At 27.4% G+C, this 15,439-nt stretch overlaps 2 protein-coding genes across 2 annotated transcripts in view; one reads left to right on the top strand and one right to left on the bottom strand.

Moving 5' to 3' along the window:
• LOC111681426 (gamma-tubulin complex component 4 homolog) overlaps nucleotides 1-1,085 on the top strand; it is a 60,832-nt gene extending 59,747 nt beyond the window's left edge. The window contains exon 11 of the mRNA XM_046946497.1: nucleotides 733-1,085. Coding sequence (XP_046802453.1) covers nucleotides 733-862 — 130 coding nt within the window. The 3' untranslated portion in view covers nucleotides 863-1,085. The remainder of the gene's footprint in view (nucleotides 1-732) is intronic.
• Nucleotides 880-13,272, bottom strand: LOC111681424 (conserved oligomeric Golgi complex subunit 4). The gene is made up of 7 exons (XM_023443195.2): nucleotides 13,069-13,272; nucleotides 11,968-13,005; nucleotides 2,334-2,467; nucleotides 1,669-2,272; nucleotides 1,425-1,610; nucleotides 1,144-1,370; nucleotides 880-1,088 (listed from the first exon to the last, which is right to left on the bottom strand). Exons 1-7 carry the CDS (start codon nucleotides 13,153-13,155, stop codon nucleotides 1,046-1,048), a joined length of 2,319 nt encoding a protein of 772 aa, XP_023298963.2. The 5' UTR covers nucleotides 13,156-13,272; the 3' UTR covers nucleotides 880-1,045.
• Nucleotides 13,273-15,439: the final 2,167 nt, after the last annotated feature.

Raw genomic sequence — 15,439 nt, 5'->3', positions numbered from 1 at the left:
AATTAAAATTTTATTTTTTTGCGTTTTTTAATACAAATTTATATAAATGCTATGGGCATTTTAAACTCATTTTCATTTAAAATATGTTTATTTTTCTGAATTTTACTTCAAATAAAATTCGATTTACAGAATTCGGTTTTAGAAGTTTCTCGGGCTTGAAACCGAGCCGATTCACAGAACAGAGAATTTTTGTTGTTCCTCCGAAAAGTACGCACCAGAAGTAATGATGGAATCATTGCTTTCATCTTTCATAACACCCTGCAGTATAAAGCTCATTCTTTCAATTCAAACTGCAGAGACCAATATCTTGAAGTTCAAGGTATTTCAGTTGTATCTTTAGAAAAAGTCTAAGAGCTCTATTATGTCTATATTCCGTCATTAGCCAGCTGTCCAGCAGGCTACCGTCCCGACATCAGGACTTTATTAGTCGACGATATGCGTCTTGTCCTAGGGCACTTCAACTTTAATCAGTTCTGGCACTTTTGTTTAGGGGAAGACCAGAGAAAAGTATTTGAAAAAAATAACTTCTAGTTTTGACGTTTTGACAACTAAATCAGCTTTAAACCGACAATAGTAGACATTTTTGAAAATAGTAAAAATTATATGAAATATATACTTTAAAATAGCCATTTAATACGCAACGTAATTTAAAACTATTTATGTATTGTGACTTTTCGATAGCTTTGTAATTAAACATATACAAGTAATAATGAACTTAATTTTTATTTCTAGATTTGGCAGTTTAATACAACAACTTATAAATTTGTTGGTTGGTTTAAAAACGGCTCCAAGTACAACACCATTATCTCAGCTTTTATTACGATTGGATTTCAACCACTGGTTTAGCATCAAAAAAGCCTAACAAATATGAATAACTTCTCGTTAAATATTGATTTTTTATTTATTTTGTTTTTTGTAATATCTGATACTGAATAAATGAGGTTAAAATTAATACATTACGTACATATGTATGTATACAATATTGTAATAAAATTTTAGCAATAACAAGGAAATGTTTATAAAGTAACTTTTATATGTATTAATATTAAAATCTAATTCGCTTTATGTCCTCCATGCGGAAATCAGTTCTATAAAAATAATTTAAATTAAAATTTAAACATTCGTTGTGACGATGGTTCTTACCGTAATGTAAGTATTGTCCGGACTTCGTTGGGTGTTATACGCCAAGAAGACAATTCCGAACTGTTATCCGGATTCCAGTAATCATTTAGCTCAGATACCTTTTCAAGGTTCAATATGGTAGCAATTTGTGTAAGGCGGGTCATTTTATCACGAATTGACCATGAGGTTGCACTGGCCAAATAGGCGCCTAAAACTCGCACTTCCTGATCGAGTACTAAGCCGCCCAACTATGTAAAAAAATATCATTTTTTTTTAATCTAATTGACAATAATCTTACTTACACGATTAAATGTACATTTCTTAATTGCTCTTTCTAAACGTAATGTCAATTCTGTTGCCACAATACTAATAAGAGCATCCGTGTTGCGTGGAGTTAGCATTTGTCTAAAAGTATTTAATAAGCCTTCAATCTGTACAATCAAAAATTGAACAAACGTTTCGCCAGCCTCATATGATGCCAATTCATCCTAAATTATACAAACATATTTGTAATAACTACCAAATTTTAAAATATGTTCTGCATACTTCTGAAAAATGATGTTTATAATTAAGAAACTGATCGACCCATGGATGTAGACGTGGTTTGATTGCACTTGAACGCAACTGCTGCATGCCAAAATCTACACATGCTTTTAAAGTATCACGGACAGTTTTAAGCTCTGCTAGGCAACTATCTATTAGTTGTTTCTCTACATTTGTTATTGCTGGAAAGGCCCCTTTAATTTCTTGTTCCATAGTTTGCCACAAAGTTTCAATGTACTCCGTTGACATGTCGGCATTGTTAAGTTGCACCAAGAAATGTACCCGGGATTTCTCAATGTCGCTCGATTGGATTCTACCCTGTTGCAATGTGCTTTGTATAGCATTGTAGGCTTGGGCCAAGTCAATATAACCAGAGGGATAACCTTGTTTTAAAGGCGCTCGCAATGCATTGACAAAGTCACTATCTAAACATGTTGCAGCATTGTTTATAACAGCACATGTTCCGTTTACAGATTGACTAGACAAAGAGCGTCTTATTGACTTTCTTAGAATAAAAAATACATCGTCAACCATTGAAGAGCACAATTGACCGCTTTCGTAAGTATCCAAAGCAATAGCCTTAATTACACTTTCCTCCATAAAGTAACTGTAAAATATTTGAAATTTTATTAGCTCATATACCAAGAAAAGCGAATAATTTAATTTACCGTTCAAATAAAAGATAAGTTCCAAGCAACTCCTGCATTTGTCTACTTAAATCGGATTTATTTAAAACATTATTCATTTCTTCCAATTTACCTTCCTTTGTCGTTTTATCCAACGAACTAGATTCAATGTCAGCCTAAAAAAATTAATAACATCATTCGATCAGCTTAATTATGGTAAAGTAATACATTTTAACAGTTCTTAAAAAAATAATATGTTTTGGATCCAGAAAATATCAATACAGTTTTTTTTTTTTTGATGTTTACAATTGTTAGATAGATAGATAGATAGATAGATAGATAGATAGATAGATAGATAGATAGATAGATAGATAGATAGATAGATAGATAGATAGATAGATAGATAGATAGATAGATAGATAGATAGATAGATAGATAGATAGATAGATAGATAGATAGATAGATAGATATATAGAAAGATAGATAGATAGATTGATACATAGATAGATAGATAAATAGATGGACATGTAGGTAGATACACCTATTTAGAGTTACCAAGTAAGAGTGCTATATTCCGCTGTGTCGTATCTTATATACCAATCATAGTGTATTTTAAAACATATTAGTTTTACAAAATGTAAATTTATTTTATATTTCCAACTACAAAACAAAAGGAACAACAACAATGCTAAACGAAAAAAAACACAAAAAAACAAATACAGGAGGCAATTAAACCAACATGTATCTAAACATAAAAACGAAAGCCATAGAAAAACAAAAACACAATAAAAACACAATAAAAACGCAATAAAATCAACTTATCTCCAAATATACGAACAGAATTCACAAAAAGAAAACAAAATACAAAACTCAATGAAGTCAACAGACATCCGAACATAAAAAACACACGAAGATGAAGGGTATAATAATATAGTGTTACCAATTATTAGCTAAAAAATTATTAACCAATATCTTACCTCAAAAAAAAAAGAGTTTTTAATGCTAAAAATATTTATAAAAACTCAAAATATGGTCTTCAAATTTTGCAAATATGTTATATTTTATCCTGCAAGATTTTGATATTGATTCATCACATAGTTCAAAGAACAACTTTAATAGAATTCCGTTTTACTTTCAAATAACCAATAAATAACATGAAGCCATTTCTTTCATTTATATTCATAGCTTGTAAACTAACATTTTAATAGTTTTTAAAACAATAACAAAGGATTGGACTAATGCAATCGGTTTTATGAGACTACTGTATTTTTTGCTATTCAAGTTCTACAATCAAAAATTAAGAAATTTTAAGGAAAATAAAATTTATTTCTTTTAATTTTTAAGATTTTGCAAAAAAAAAATCAATATACAATTATGGAAAACTAACGAAAAAAACATCAAAATATAAAATATGCTCTAAAAATTGAAAAATATGCCTTAAATAAGCTACAAAGGCAAATCATTCTAAATTATGATCTTATGGGTAAAATCTTGTTACGAAATTGTATTTGCATTTAAATTAAACAGTTCTTAACGGCCAGATTTATATCCCAAACTGCAAACCCACTGGGAATTATTAAGTTATTAATAAATTAAATGACGTGGTCTACCAAATACAGTAATATACAAGCCCGAGAAGCAAAATGAAGGTTGTACACCCAGAACGACTAGCTGCCTATGGGAAAGGTGAATCTGTGCCTACTCGGGAGGAACAGGCTTAAGCGGGGGACAGTGTTAGGAAATTGTATTTGCATTTAAATTAAACAGTTCTTAACGGCCAGTTTCAAGATTCATTATGAATGTTTCTGAACAACATTTGTTTAGAAACATTTTATTTCCGGAAACTTCTATCTGTTAAAGTAACATTTGGTATGGTAATACTAAGTGAAATATAATAAAAAATCCTAAAAATCTGGTAAAAAAAACTGCAGGGAAGTGAGGAAACTCCTTAATTTCATTTTTTTTTTTTTTTGTTTTCTGAGTTGATTATCAGGTTCTCAAAAAAGGGTGCAAGCACCTGAAAATCAATACTTATTCTCAAATATTTTACAAGCTCTACTGAGAGATAATGCTGAATTAAAACCCTATCTCAAAATATTGACGTTAGAATGCACAGAGCAAAAAATTTTCAGCCAAGACATAGTATTCTTAAGGACTGAATAATTTTTGAATGAATTAATAATTTTTTATTTAAAAGGTCTAGCACAAATGTACAAATTGTTCTACCTCGTATATCCACTCCTATTTTTGAACAATCATTACTAGTAAGAGTATCTAGTCTTTGGTATAAATTGCCTAAAAAAGTAAGAAATTTTGCATATTCAAGAAAAAGAAAAAACATTTATTGTATGTTTATAAAAATACTGAGAATGATTAATCCCACTTATATAAATAACTGCTGTAGATATTTTTTTATTTCTTTTCTTGAACAATATATTTTTGCTTTACAATGATAAAACAATATAACGTAAGTTGTAAACTGAACAAATATCACAATCCTTTTGAAATAACTTTAACTGAATTATCGTTAACAAGGGCCATACCAGTGTTTGTCAATATCAATTTTGTCAATTAAAATATCTTTTATGCCACTTTAGTTTTTACTTTTAATTATAAATAACTTGTTAAACTCTGTAATATTTACTATTATTATAAATAATCTCAAAAAAGTATACAGAAATACTGACAATTGGTTTTATTTAAAAAAAGGATATTATTTTTTCAAAAATCATTTATTAAAAACAATTATGATAATTATTATTCACTACTTTTTTCCGTGTTATTTTGGTTACTTGACTTCTCATTTAAGGTGTAGTTAAATAGGTGCAAAATTTATGTCACAAAAGTAAGTACATATACAGATATTTAAATATGTGGTTGGCTTAATGATATTAACAAAATTCATTAAAATTTTACCTGTTTGAATGTAATTATTTTATAATAAAATATTCTGTACACTATAACATGGAAAAAATTAACTTTTTGTTCCGAAAAATTTAAATTTTTGGTAATTGATCTGAATATTATTTATAGGAGCATTATTCCTATTTAAGAACATCTGACTATTTAAACCCCCGGAGTTTTGGATCGGGTATTCAATAATATTCCTCGTTTGTTCATTATGATGCATTGGAAGACGATACTTCTACTTTTAAATTAATTGTTTCTTTACAATAATTACAAAAAAGAAGTTTTTTGGTTCCAATCATCCATTACACACTCCTAAATGCTACCAATAATAATGTCAATAACTTACACTACATATCGGTTCTAAAATTGATTATTGTCCAAAATAGTAAGATTTTTATATTAAATCAGGCTCAATTGGTGGTATGAATACGAATTGAACAATTTTGAACACGGATACATCTTAATTTGTTGCTAGACCAATGGTTATTGTATCGAGTCTATCAAGATATGATTGGTAGCATTATTGTATGCTTTGAATCGGAAATCGGAGTATTTGGAAAACCTGTTTAAATTTAAGAAAATATAGAATTATCCAAATTTTAAAGTAAATGTTGTAAGTCTTAAGAAATCGGAGTTAAATTTCGGGTTTTTAAGAACGTACTGTGTTCAAAATGGCCAAATCCATGCATATAACATTAATTTCGAAATAACTCTTTTCAAAAGTTCAAAATTCAATTTCCAATGCATCATTTGGATGGTTCAATGACCACCAGATCCAAAATCCGGGGTCTAAAGTGGAAAAATGAGAAAAAACTGTTCTACTAATTAATTCCGGAGCTAATCGGCCCAAATTTCAAGATTTCGGAACTAAAAGTAGATTTTTTATTGTGTAAAAAATATTTTATTAAAAAATAATTATATTAATACAAGTAAATTTTTTATAAATTTTGTTAATATCATTAAACCAAATATATACTGAAATGTATACATACTTTTGTGACGTAAATTTTGCACCTTTTTAACTTCCCAGCAAAAAATAATTGATGTCATACTTTACAAACGACATTTTAATCACATCTAAAAATGCGATTGTATATTTTTCGCTTTTATAAACCAAATATTTCCTTACAAATGAAAACCCAGTTAAAAGTGAGGAAAGAGATGAGAAAAGTCACTACAAATAACATATTCGAAGTACCTACATAAAACTTTGGTGAAAAACCAATGAAATTAACATAAGCATATCATTGAACGAATTCGGTTTATTTTTGACATCCAAATATCGGATTTTTATTGCATCTATGAATAAGATTGGATGTAGTTCATAGTTGTCAAAAATGAACAACATCCCTCCAATGACACGCTAATGTAAAATTCATAGGTTTTATACCAAAATTGGAAGTACTTCAAGTATGTTATTTGTGGTGAAAATTCTACTTCTTTTTCCTCACTTTTTTTCTGGGTTTAGCCTAAATGAGAACTCAAAGAACCAAAATATGATGAAAAAAAATAGTGAATAATAATTATCATAATTGTTTTTAATAAATAAATGTGTTACTTTGTTATTTTTTGAAAAAATATGTTTTTTTTTATAAAACCAATTGTCAGTATTTCTGTATACTTATTTTTGTGATTAACAGTATGTATTAATATTATTGGCCAAATGTGGCATGAAAATATTACAATAAATGAAACGAAAATGAATTACAATTAATAAAGGCAAGACAAACATAACACGAAAACCTGTTGTGATAGAAAAATTCTGATGCCAGATTCCTTTCGACCTTTGGACTTTAAAATAAATAAAGCTTATTTTCGTATGTTCCTAGAGAATTCTTACTAAAATCTGAATAGTGAGGAAACATACACAGAAAAAAATTTCAACATAAATATTATGAACTGTTTTCAGTGACTAAAGTTAATATAAGTTCCTAAATTGTTTTTTATTTTTTTAACAATATTTTTTTTAATTTGCTAAAAAATTTCTAAAATTTTATTTCTTTATAATTTTTAGATTAAAAACAATGAAAAGGCGCGTAACTTGCAGGATTTTCTGAGGATGGATGTTTATTTTGTTTTTCAATATTTTTATTTATCATTTATTTTTCATTATTTTCGAAAAAAAATATTGAACAGATTAATTAACAATATTTGTTGCAATTTTCTATGAAAATAAAGGAAAAAAGTAAAAAACTAATTTATACATTTTATGCAAGAATTATAAAAATATAGATTACGCATTGCGCATTTTTTTAATCAACAGGTGTTAGATATGCTACGTCACATTAGCAAATAGAGTGATTGTCTAAAAAATTTAAAAAAAAAATAAAATACTTTAAATATGAAATGTACTGCGAAAAATTGCAAAAGCACCAACAACAAACAAAGAAAACGAAAGATCAATAAAACATTAAACTAAAAAAATGATGGCCATCAATTGTTTAATAAATATTTTTACTGAAGTATATGTATTTTATTTGTATCGAAATATTTTTTCCAAAAATGTCACTATTATTTTTTTATTTTTTCTCAAGTTCTAGGCTGATATGACGTACATGCGCAGAACGAAATTTTTTACAATGCGAAATCTATTTCTATAATTCTTGCATTTTATGAACATTTAATATTCTCAATGAAAATGGTTTGGGGAAAAAAGTCATGTTCGATTCATACAATTTATTACAAAATTCATTACTTTTTCAAAAATATCAATTTTCTGAGCTCTAAAATAAATTTTACTCTAAGGAAATTATATTCCTTTCTATTCGAAATCTATTGCACATTTTTTGCAGAAAAACGCATAATTCGAATTCGCACAAAACGATAAATTAGCTTCATACAAAATATAGTAATTGGGTTTTTAATAAAAAGCTCACTATTTCAAATTATTCCCTTAAAAGTTCAACAAAATCGCATAAAAAATCAACAAAAAATTAATTCTTTACTGGAACTATTAAAAAATTATGAAAAATAAACTGAAACTATTAAAAAATGATAAAAAATAAACGTAACACAATACAAATTCAAAATAATGAATTATACAGTGAATCAACTAAGTTTTTTGTCTACCTTTTTTAAGAGAATTTAGATTTTTGTTTATAAATAAAATTGTAAAAAACATATAAAAAGTAAATTTATGTTTTCCAATTAAAAATGGAGATTGTGTAAAATGGGAAAACCAAGAAAAAATATTAAAATACAAATTTTGGTGCATTTGTTGTTGCATTTTATTATTCTTCATAAGAATTTGCATGTCAATAAAGTATTTTGCATATTGAGAATTTCGGTTAATTTCGTTGGGTTTTTTCAAATTATGTTTTAATTCCTTTTTAGAATTTATTGTTTTATTATTAAAAGGACGAGTGTTAAGTATTTTTCAATTGTAATTTGCAAAAATCATATCCTCATTGTGTAAAAATGTGATGTTATTTGCCTTAAAAATGTTTAAAAGGTAATAATGAGGCAATTTCGATATAAAAAATTAGTTTGGATTTTTAGAACAAGTGTAAATCAATGAAATATAATTATGAGATGCTTAATCAATAACATTAAAATATATTAAATAGAGTAATTAATGAAATGATCCAAAGAATTATTAGAAAAAACGCACTGTGTGGTGCTTCAAAATCTTTAACTGTCAAAGGGAGGCGACTTGTATCCATGGAAAACCATTGGACTCCTGATTTATCTTCTCCAGAATCCATATACGAACTAGGAGGAACACTATGTTTTAATTTAGACCTCTAAACGGACCTTAGGATGCTTGGAACCAATGTAAAGTAAACTGTCGTGTAGTACAGGAAAAATACCTAATTTAGATATTTTAAAATAGAGGTGGTTATCATACCCTAAGGTCAACAAAAGCAAAAATTTTTAGCTAATACATACACTTATAAATATTTAGAACCCAAATCAAGGATAACTATCCAGATCCTATTACGCCTACTGTATCTTATTCATAAAATAAAGCATTTAATATATGAGGTTGAAAATGAGGATTTTATAATATAATAGTTCTATAGTGGTATATGGTGATGTCTCCATACTCAGAGTGGCTAGGATGGTACTTAGTGTTAGATTTATTGAATAAGAATCAATATTCTATAATTCTAAATAATACACATTACTGCTCAGTATAATGGAGTTTCCGTAATGTAGTTTTTGTTTATCAATACAAAATTACCAAAAACCTAGATTATTTTTGTTATAATATATAGATTTATACTGGACTAAACATTTTTTCTAGGTCCAAATCCATTGATTATTTAATATATCATGTATCCAATTCAAGATTACTTATTATTTTCGAAATTTAATCAAAGAAACGATAGATTTCATATTAAGTCAAATATTGATAAATTCTTATAGGTATATAGGATAATAAATCAGTTAAGATGTGTCCAAGAAATGTCGTTCCACTACTAAAGTATCTAAAAATGTTATTCTAATATATAGGAGTAATAAAAATATTAAATTTTATAAAATAATGCAGCAATATTGAAAAAATAACAAAAACACCCTAAAAAGCAAAATACTTTATTGGCCTAAAACATTAACAATACGTTCTCATTTTATCAAAAATTTCGTTAAATAATATCACGATTTTACATTTTGTGGTAGAAAATTAAAATATAAGATATTCTTTAAAAATACAACAAACAAATAGTTTTATTTTGCTGTAAATAATTGTTCAGATAAAGTTTTTTCTTAAAATTTATATAATTTTACATAGGCAAATTACTTAATTGATTCACTGTATGTACAAAATTTCTTAAAAATAAAAAATAATATTTCTTCTTGTACAAAGGATTTGAACAATACTTTATATATCGGAACCGGAATTGGTGAAAAATCAGTTGTTGTACTTTGTTGAGAAATATTTTTCGATGTATGTGGACCAACATTTTTCTCAAAATTATTTTTGCAAAGAACAATTTTAGAATATTGAAACCGCACTAATTCAAATTCGCATAAAATAAATACGCATAAAACTAGGTTTGAGTGTACGTTTATTTGTTCAAATCCGTTTCTTATTGTTCTTTTATAAGGTAGTAATAATTAATTGCCCTAAATATGTTAATAATTCTTTTGAATTTTTGCACTCTGACAGAAATCCTCAAATATTAATTTATATAATAAATCGAACCACAGACGAAAACATGGGCCTGTCCTACGAGGAAGCCAATCGTTACTTTATAGTCTACAATAAGACTGTCAAAGAGATAGTCAATGGATGGGTATCAATGGACAGGTATTGCAATTGGGTTAAGTAATCGATCCGTCGAAATCTAAAAACTTATGAAAAATATAAAAACACTTTTAAAAAATATACTTGCATATCTATTTTTGTATTCTTAATACATAAGAATCTATAATATTGATTTAAGTTGCCTATTTTATCATACACTGACTCAAATAAGTTTCCGTGCAGTATGTAGTTAAAAACATAATTTGTAATATTTTCTAAAATATATAAATATCTTCGTATATAAGACTGAGGCTACTTTTAACATTTTATAAGATAATTTATACAGGATATCCGAGGGCATTAAGGAATAATTTTGTATTTTCCCACTCCATTCGTTCGCCTCAGATTGTCATAGACAGAATTTTGAGATCTTCATATGAACATTCATTTGTGGCCAGAGTTTCTAGAATCTGGAATAGACTACAATCTTAAAATATTCTCATTTAACTTGCTAAAAGTTAAATTGGTTTTTTACGATTTCCTATCCTCCGAATTGTTTTAATGTTCCTTGTTAGTGTGATGTGTACATTTTCTTTTTATAATATAATGTTTAATTGTTATATTATTTTTATATCTTCTTATATGTAAATATTAATGCAATTATGAATTCTTCCACATTTTTATAAAACTTTTAACCATATATGGCCCATAAGGGCTCGGTTAAATAAATAAATGAAATAAATAAAAAAATAAAAATATTTGTCCGATTTACAAAAAATTTGTTTTTTATCATAGGTGATAATGGACTCTGAGAAGGGTAAGAAGTACTTCTTTTACGTTTTCAGGTAACCATTCACTTTAAATTCTCAATGAGCGGTTTGAGTTATCATAAACGAACTGAATGGCTCATTTTTCTGTATTGGCGTCCAACTGCTGTTTTAAAATATTTAATTAATTATATTGTCCATTCTAATTTCATGAATATGATATTTTCGAAACATCCCACAGACATTATATCCCACACCATCACTATACCACCATGGGATTTCATACTTGCTTTATGATTTTTATAATTCATAAGCGGTAATTTGTTCACGCCATACAAATCTACGGCTTTCCTATCCGAAAATGTTGTACATACTTAAATCTAAAAAAAATTTCGCTCCCAATGAAAATCAAAAAATTTTCAGCGCTCTCCTCGCAAAAAATATTCCTTCATTACTCATTTTAATTGTTAATTCTTGGATTTTAATACGCTTTTTGGTACCGGCATTATTCCTACTCTTATTTTAAATGTAAATAAAGTGAAAATTTAACGAAAATACATTAAAGCAGTCCTGACAACATTAGAATACGAAAACATAGAGTATTATATAACATTTTTGCTATTAGAAAATTGATTAGGACATTATTATCTATGATAATTTTCCTATTGTAAACATAAAAACTTAAACTCATCTTATCTCAATATGTATGTGTATATGTGTTAATAGCTTATGAATGACACTAAAACTGTTATCAGTGTAATGGAAAATAATGCATATTAGAATTTTAAAAATTCAATAATTATTAACTTACCGTTACTCGCCTCTTCATAAATCGAAAATATAGTTCCGCTCTAGAATGCATAACTGTTATCTCTGCAATAATCGCATCGATATCTTTGGGATTAAGCTTATCAATAGATCCTCCCGATGGTTTTCGATAATGGCCTAAAGTCACCGCCGACGTTGTATTAGTGTTAGTACTTCGAGAATAACCCTCTTTAACTTGTTGCGTTCGAAGTCCGATTTTGCGATTTTTATTGAATTCAAGTAATAAGCTCTTTACGTCTGTGTCACATTGATATTGTAGAACTTGTAGCATATCTAACAAATAACCAGCGCCATAGCATGCCTCAACTATTGGCTGATTGACTTCGATTACTCTAGCAAAATTCTCCAACAACGTTGTTAATGTGTCCGCAAATGCCAACTGTAATCGTTTTTCAGCTTTTGCTATGTCCATTGAGTTGCGCAGTTCTTTCTGAGCTTTTATCGATAATTTTATACAAATATAATTGGAGAACTTTTCGATACCTTCCTCATGTCGTCCAAGAAGAGGAAATATTTTAAAAAATCTTTCTACCGATGCTAAATCATCTTTCTTTACAGCCTCGTTAAATCTACGCACTATCAAATCGCGCATTTCGACAGTAGCAGATTCCAGGGTTTTTATAGCTTCGCTGACAGAACTTACCGATCCCTGGACATCGTCCGCCGTTCTTTTAAGTAGCTGTAAATCCATCGCCAAAAATCGATTAATATGACCAGCACCAATTTCAAAATCTTCGTTAGCAATTGCAGTCATAACACCTTGACTGCACAATTGTAGATCTATAAGATCGTGCACTCGTTGTTGACACTCAGAAACACGGCTTCGCGCGAGATCCAGTCGCCTAACCTTTGCACTTACAGATTCTGCTAGTTGAGCTGTCCTATCAATTTGAGTACCTAATTTTTTAGAATCCTTGCTTACGTCGTTAAGAACAAGCATTGCTCTTGATATACCTCGCATTTTGGACTCTATTTGACACTGTTTACTTAAAAGATTCTCCAAATCTAATTCGATTTCATCCTAATTTAAGTTACAAATAATTAATTTTTATTTACTAAGAAATTGCTAATAAACATTACGAACCTCATTATTTTTTATTAGTTTTAGCACACTATCTACATTTAAACCATTTCCAATATCTACGTCGCCAAAAAATCCGTTTAAATCCATTTTGTTAACAATTATTGAAATTAAAACTAATATTTCTCCGTCTACATTAACATAATCAACTTTTTTATTTGTTTACGAACATCTGCACGCAACAAATGAAATTTAAACATTCGACACGTCGATACACTGAACGAAAATACGATATAGTATCATTCTTCATCAAACTTATCATCATATTGTATCGTTTAAGGTATTTTCAGACTACAATACCGAGTATTAATACTTGTCAAAAATGTTTGTATCATAATACAATTTTCTAGTCTAAAAATAATTTGTAATTTGATTTTAAAAAATATTACTGATTTTTTTTGGCATACGGTCGGTATTCATAAATATTTTAAAACAATTCAAAAACTTTTTATTTTCGGTATGTATTTTATAAATACAATAAAAAACAAACAAAAAGTGTAAAATACATTAAAAATAAGAACGAAAAGTGCTTAAACAATTAAAAATTTGATAAAAAATATTACAAATATTATAGTGTAAACATAAAATGTATTTTTCGGATTGATTTTTAGAAAATCCGAAAAATTTTCATAATATTTTTAATTTGAAGTGTGTTAATACTCAGTATTATAGTCTGAAAATACCTTTATAGGTATTTTCAGACTACAATACCGAGTATTAATACTTGTCAAAAATGTTTGTATCATAATACAATTTTCTAGTCTAAAAATAATTTGTAATTTGATTTTCAAAAATATTACTGATTTTTTTGGCATACGGTCTGTATTCATAAATATTTTAAAACAATTCAAAAACTGTTTATTTTCGGTATGTATTTTATAAATACAATAAAAAACAAACAAAAATATATTAAAAATAAGAACGAAAAGTGCTTAAACAATTAAAAATTTTATAAAAAATATTACAAATATTATAGTGTAAACATAAAAAGTATTTTTCGGATTGATTTTTTGAAAATCCGAAAAAATTTCATAATATTTTTAATTTGAAGTGTGTTAATACTCAGTATTAAAGTCTGAAAATACCTTATGTGATATTGTAGTATATACCCTACAAGAACAGTGACAGTCATTTGGCCGTTCATTTGACTGACACTGGTGAAGGAAATATCGATCATTGCGTAGAACAAAGTTTCTATCAAGTTCTTAAGGGCAGTATGAAAAATTTGATGGAAACTTTTGTGTACATGTGATCTTGCATCTCCCTTGCACTTATGAATTCTACCGATTTTAAAACATATATTTGAGCTGTTCACTCTTTTGATTTTTACCAATTAAGGATGATGGAAATGTTAGTCACGATTGACTAATCATTCTTTATGGATATATCCATCACAGTTGACCAATCACACTTGATGAATTTATCCGTCAAATCTGACGGCTATGCCAATTTATAATAAAACACAATTTATTAACATTTTAAGATATATATTTTTAATTTTATTAATATACATAGTAAGCATATACATAAATTAACTATCACTTCACCATTTTACATACCTCACAGAATGTAAAATCCTCTTATGCTCCTTTTAATTTGTGGAAATAAATTGTCTGTATAGAAATACATATAAATATTGAAATATAAAAATTAAAAGTTAATATGTATTCATATTACCACAGATAGATTAAACTCCTAACTGTATATTCTCAGCTCCACTTCCTGCACCGTTTTTTAATTCAGTTTATAATAAATCTCTTTATTTTTAATAATTTTAGTCTTAAATTTTTTATTTTTATTATATTAAAGACCTTAAAGCTTTTCTTAACCACTATGATTAGAAATCGGAATTAAAAGTTACAGTCACATAGTAGTATATAGGCGAAACTAATTGTCAAGGACATAAGACCCCTGTCAAAGACCTAACTGGTGAGAATGTATTAGTAGAAGCACAAAAATAAACACAGTTATTCAAAAGGCACTAAATGCATCTTTTTTCGTTATTTTTTGTGTGTTATTAATGGAGTTTTATATGCTAGTGAATGAAAATATTAGTTTATTATTTTTTGGAAAAGATATTTTATCGTAAAACATATTATAAGCACGTCATTTTTTCTGCACTAATGCAAAATGAAAAAAAAGTATGTAAAATACTTTTTTTAATTTTCAATACGAAATGTACAACTTTATTTTTTTCAGTTTTAATTAAAATGAAATGTTTGTAAAATATAAATTATTTTCAGGGTTTTAAATAAATAAAAAGTGTTACAAAAAATAATAAACGTTAAGTTTAAGTGATAAGAAAAACTAATAAGTGCTAATATCCTTGAAGTTTAGTGAGTGCGTTTAGTTCTCACAAGTTTGTTTTATTCTC

Source organism: Lucilia cuprina, chromosome 2 (genome assembly GCF_022045245.1).
Source record: "Lucilia cuprina isolate Lc7/37 chromosome 2, ASM2204524v1, whole genome shotgun sequence".
Classification (NCBI taxonomy): Eukaryota; Metazoa; Arthropoda; class Insecta; order Diptera; family Calliphoridae; genus Lucilia; species Lucilia cuprina.
The sequence above is the reverse complement of the archived record's forward strand: the minus strand, read 5'-3'. Positions and strand labels throughout refer to the sequence as shown.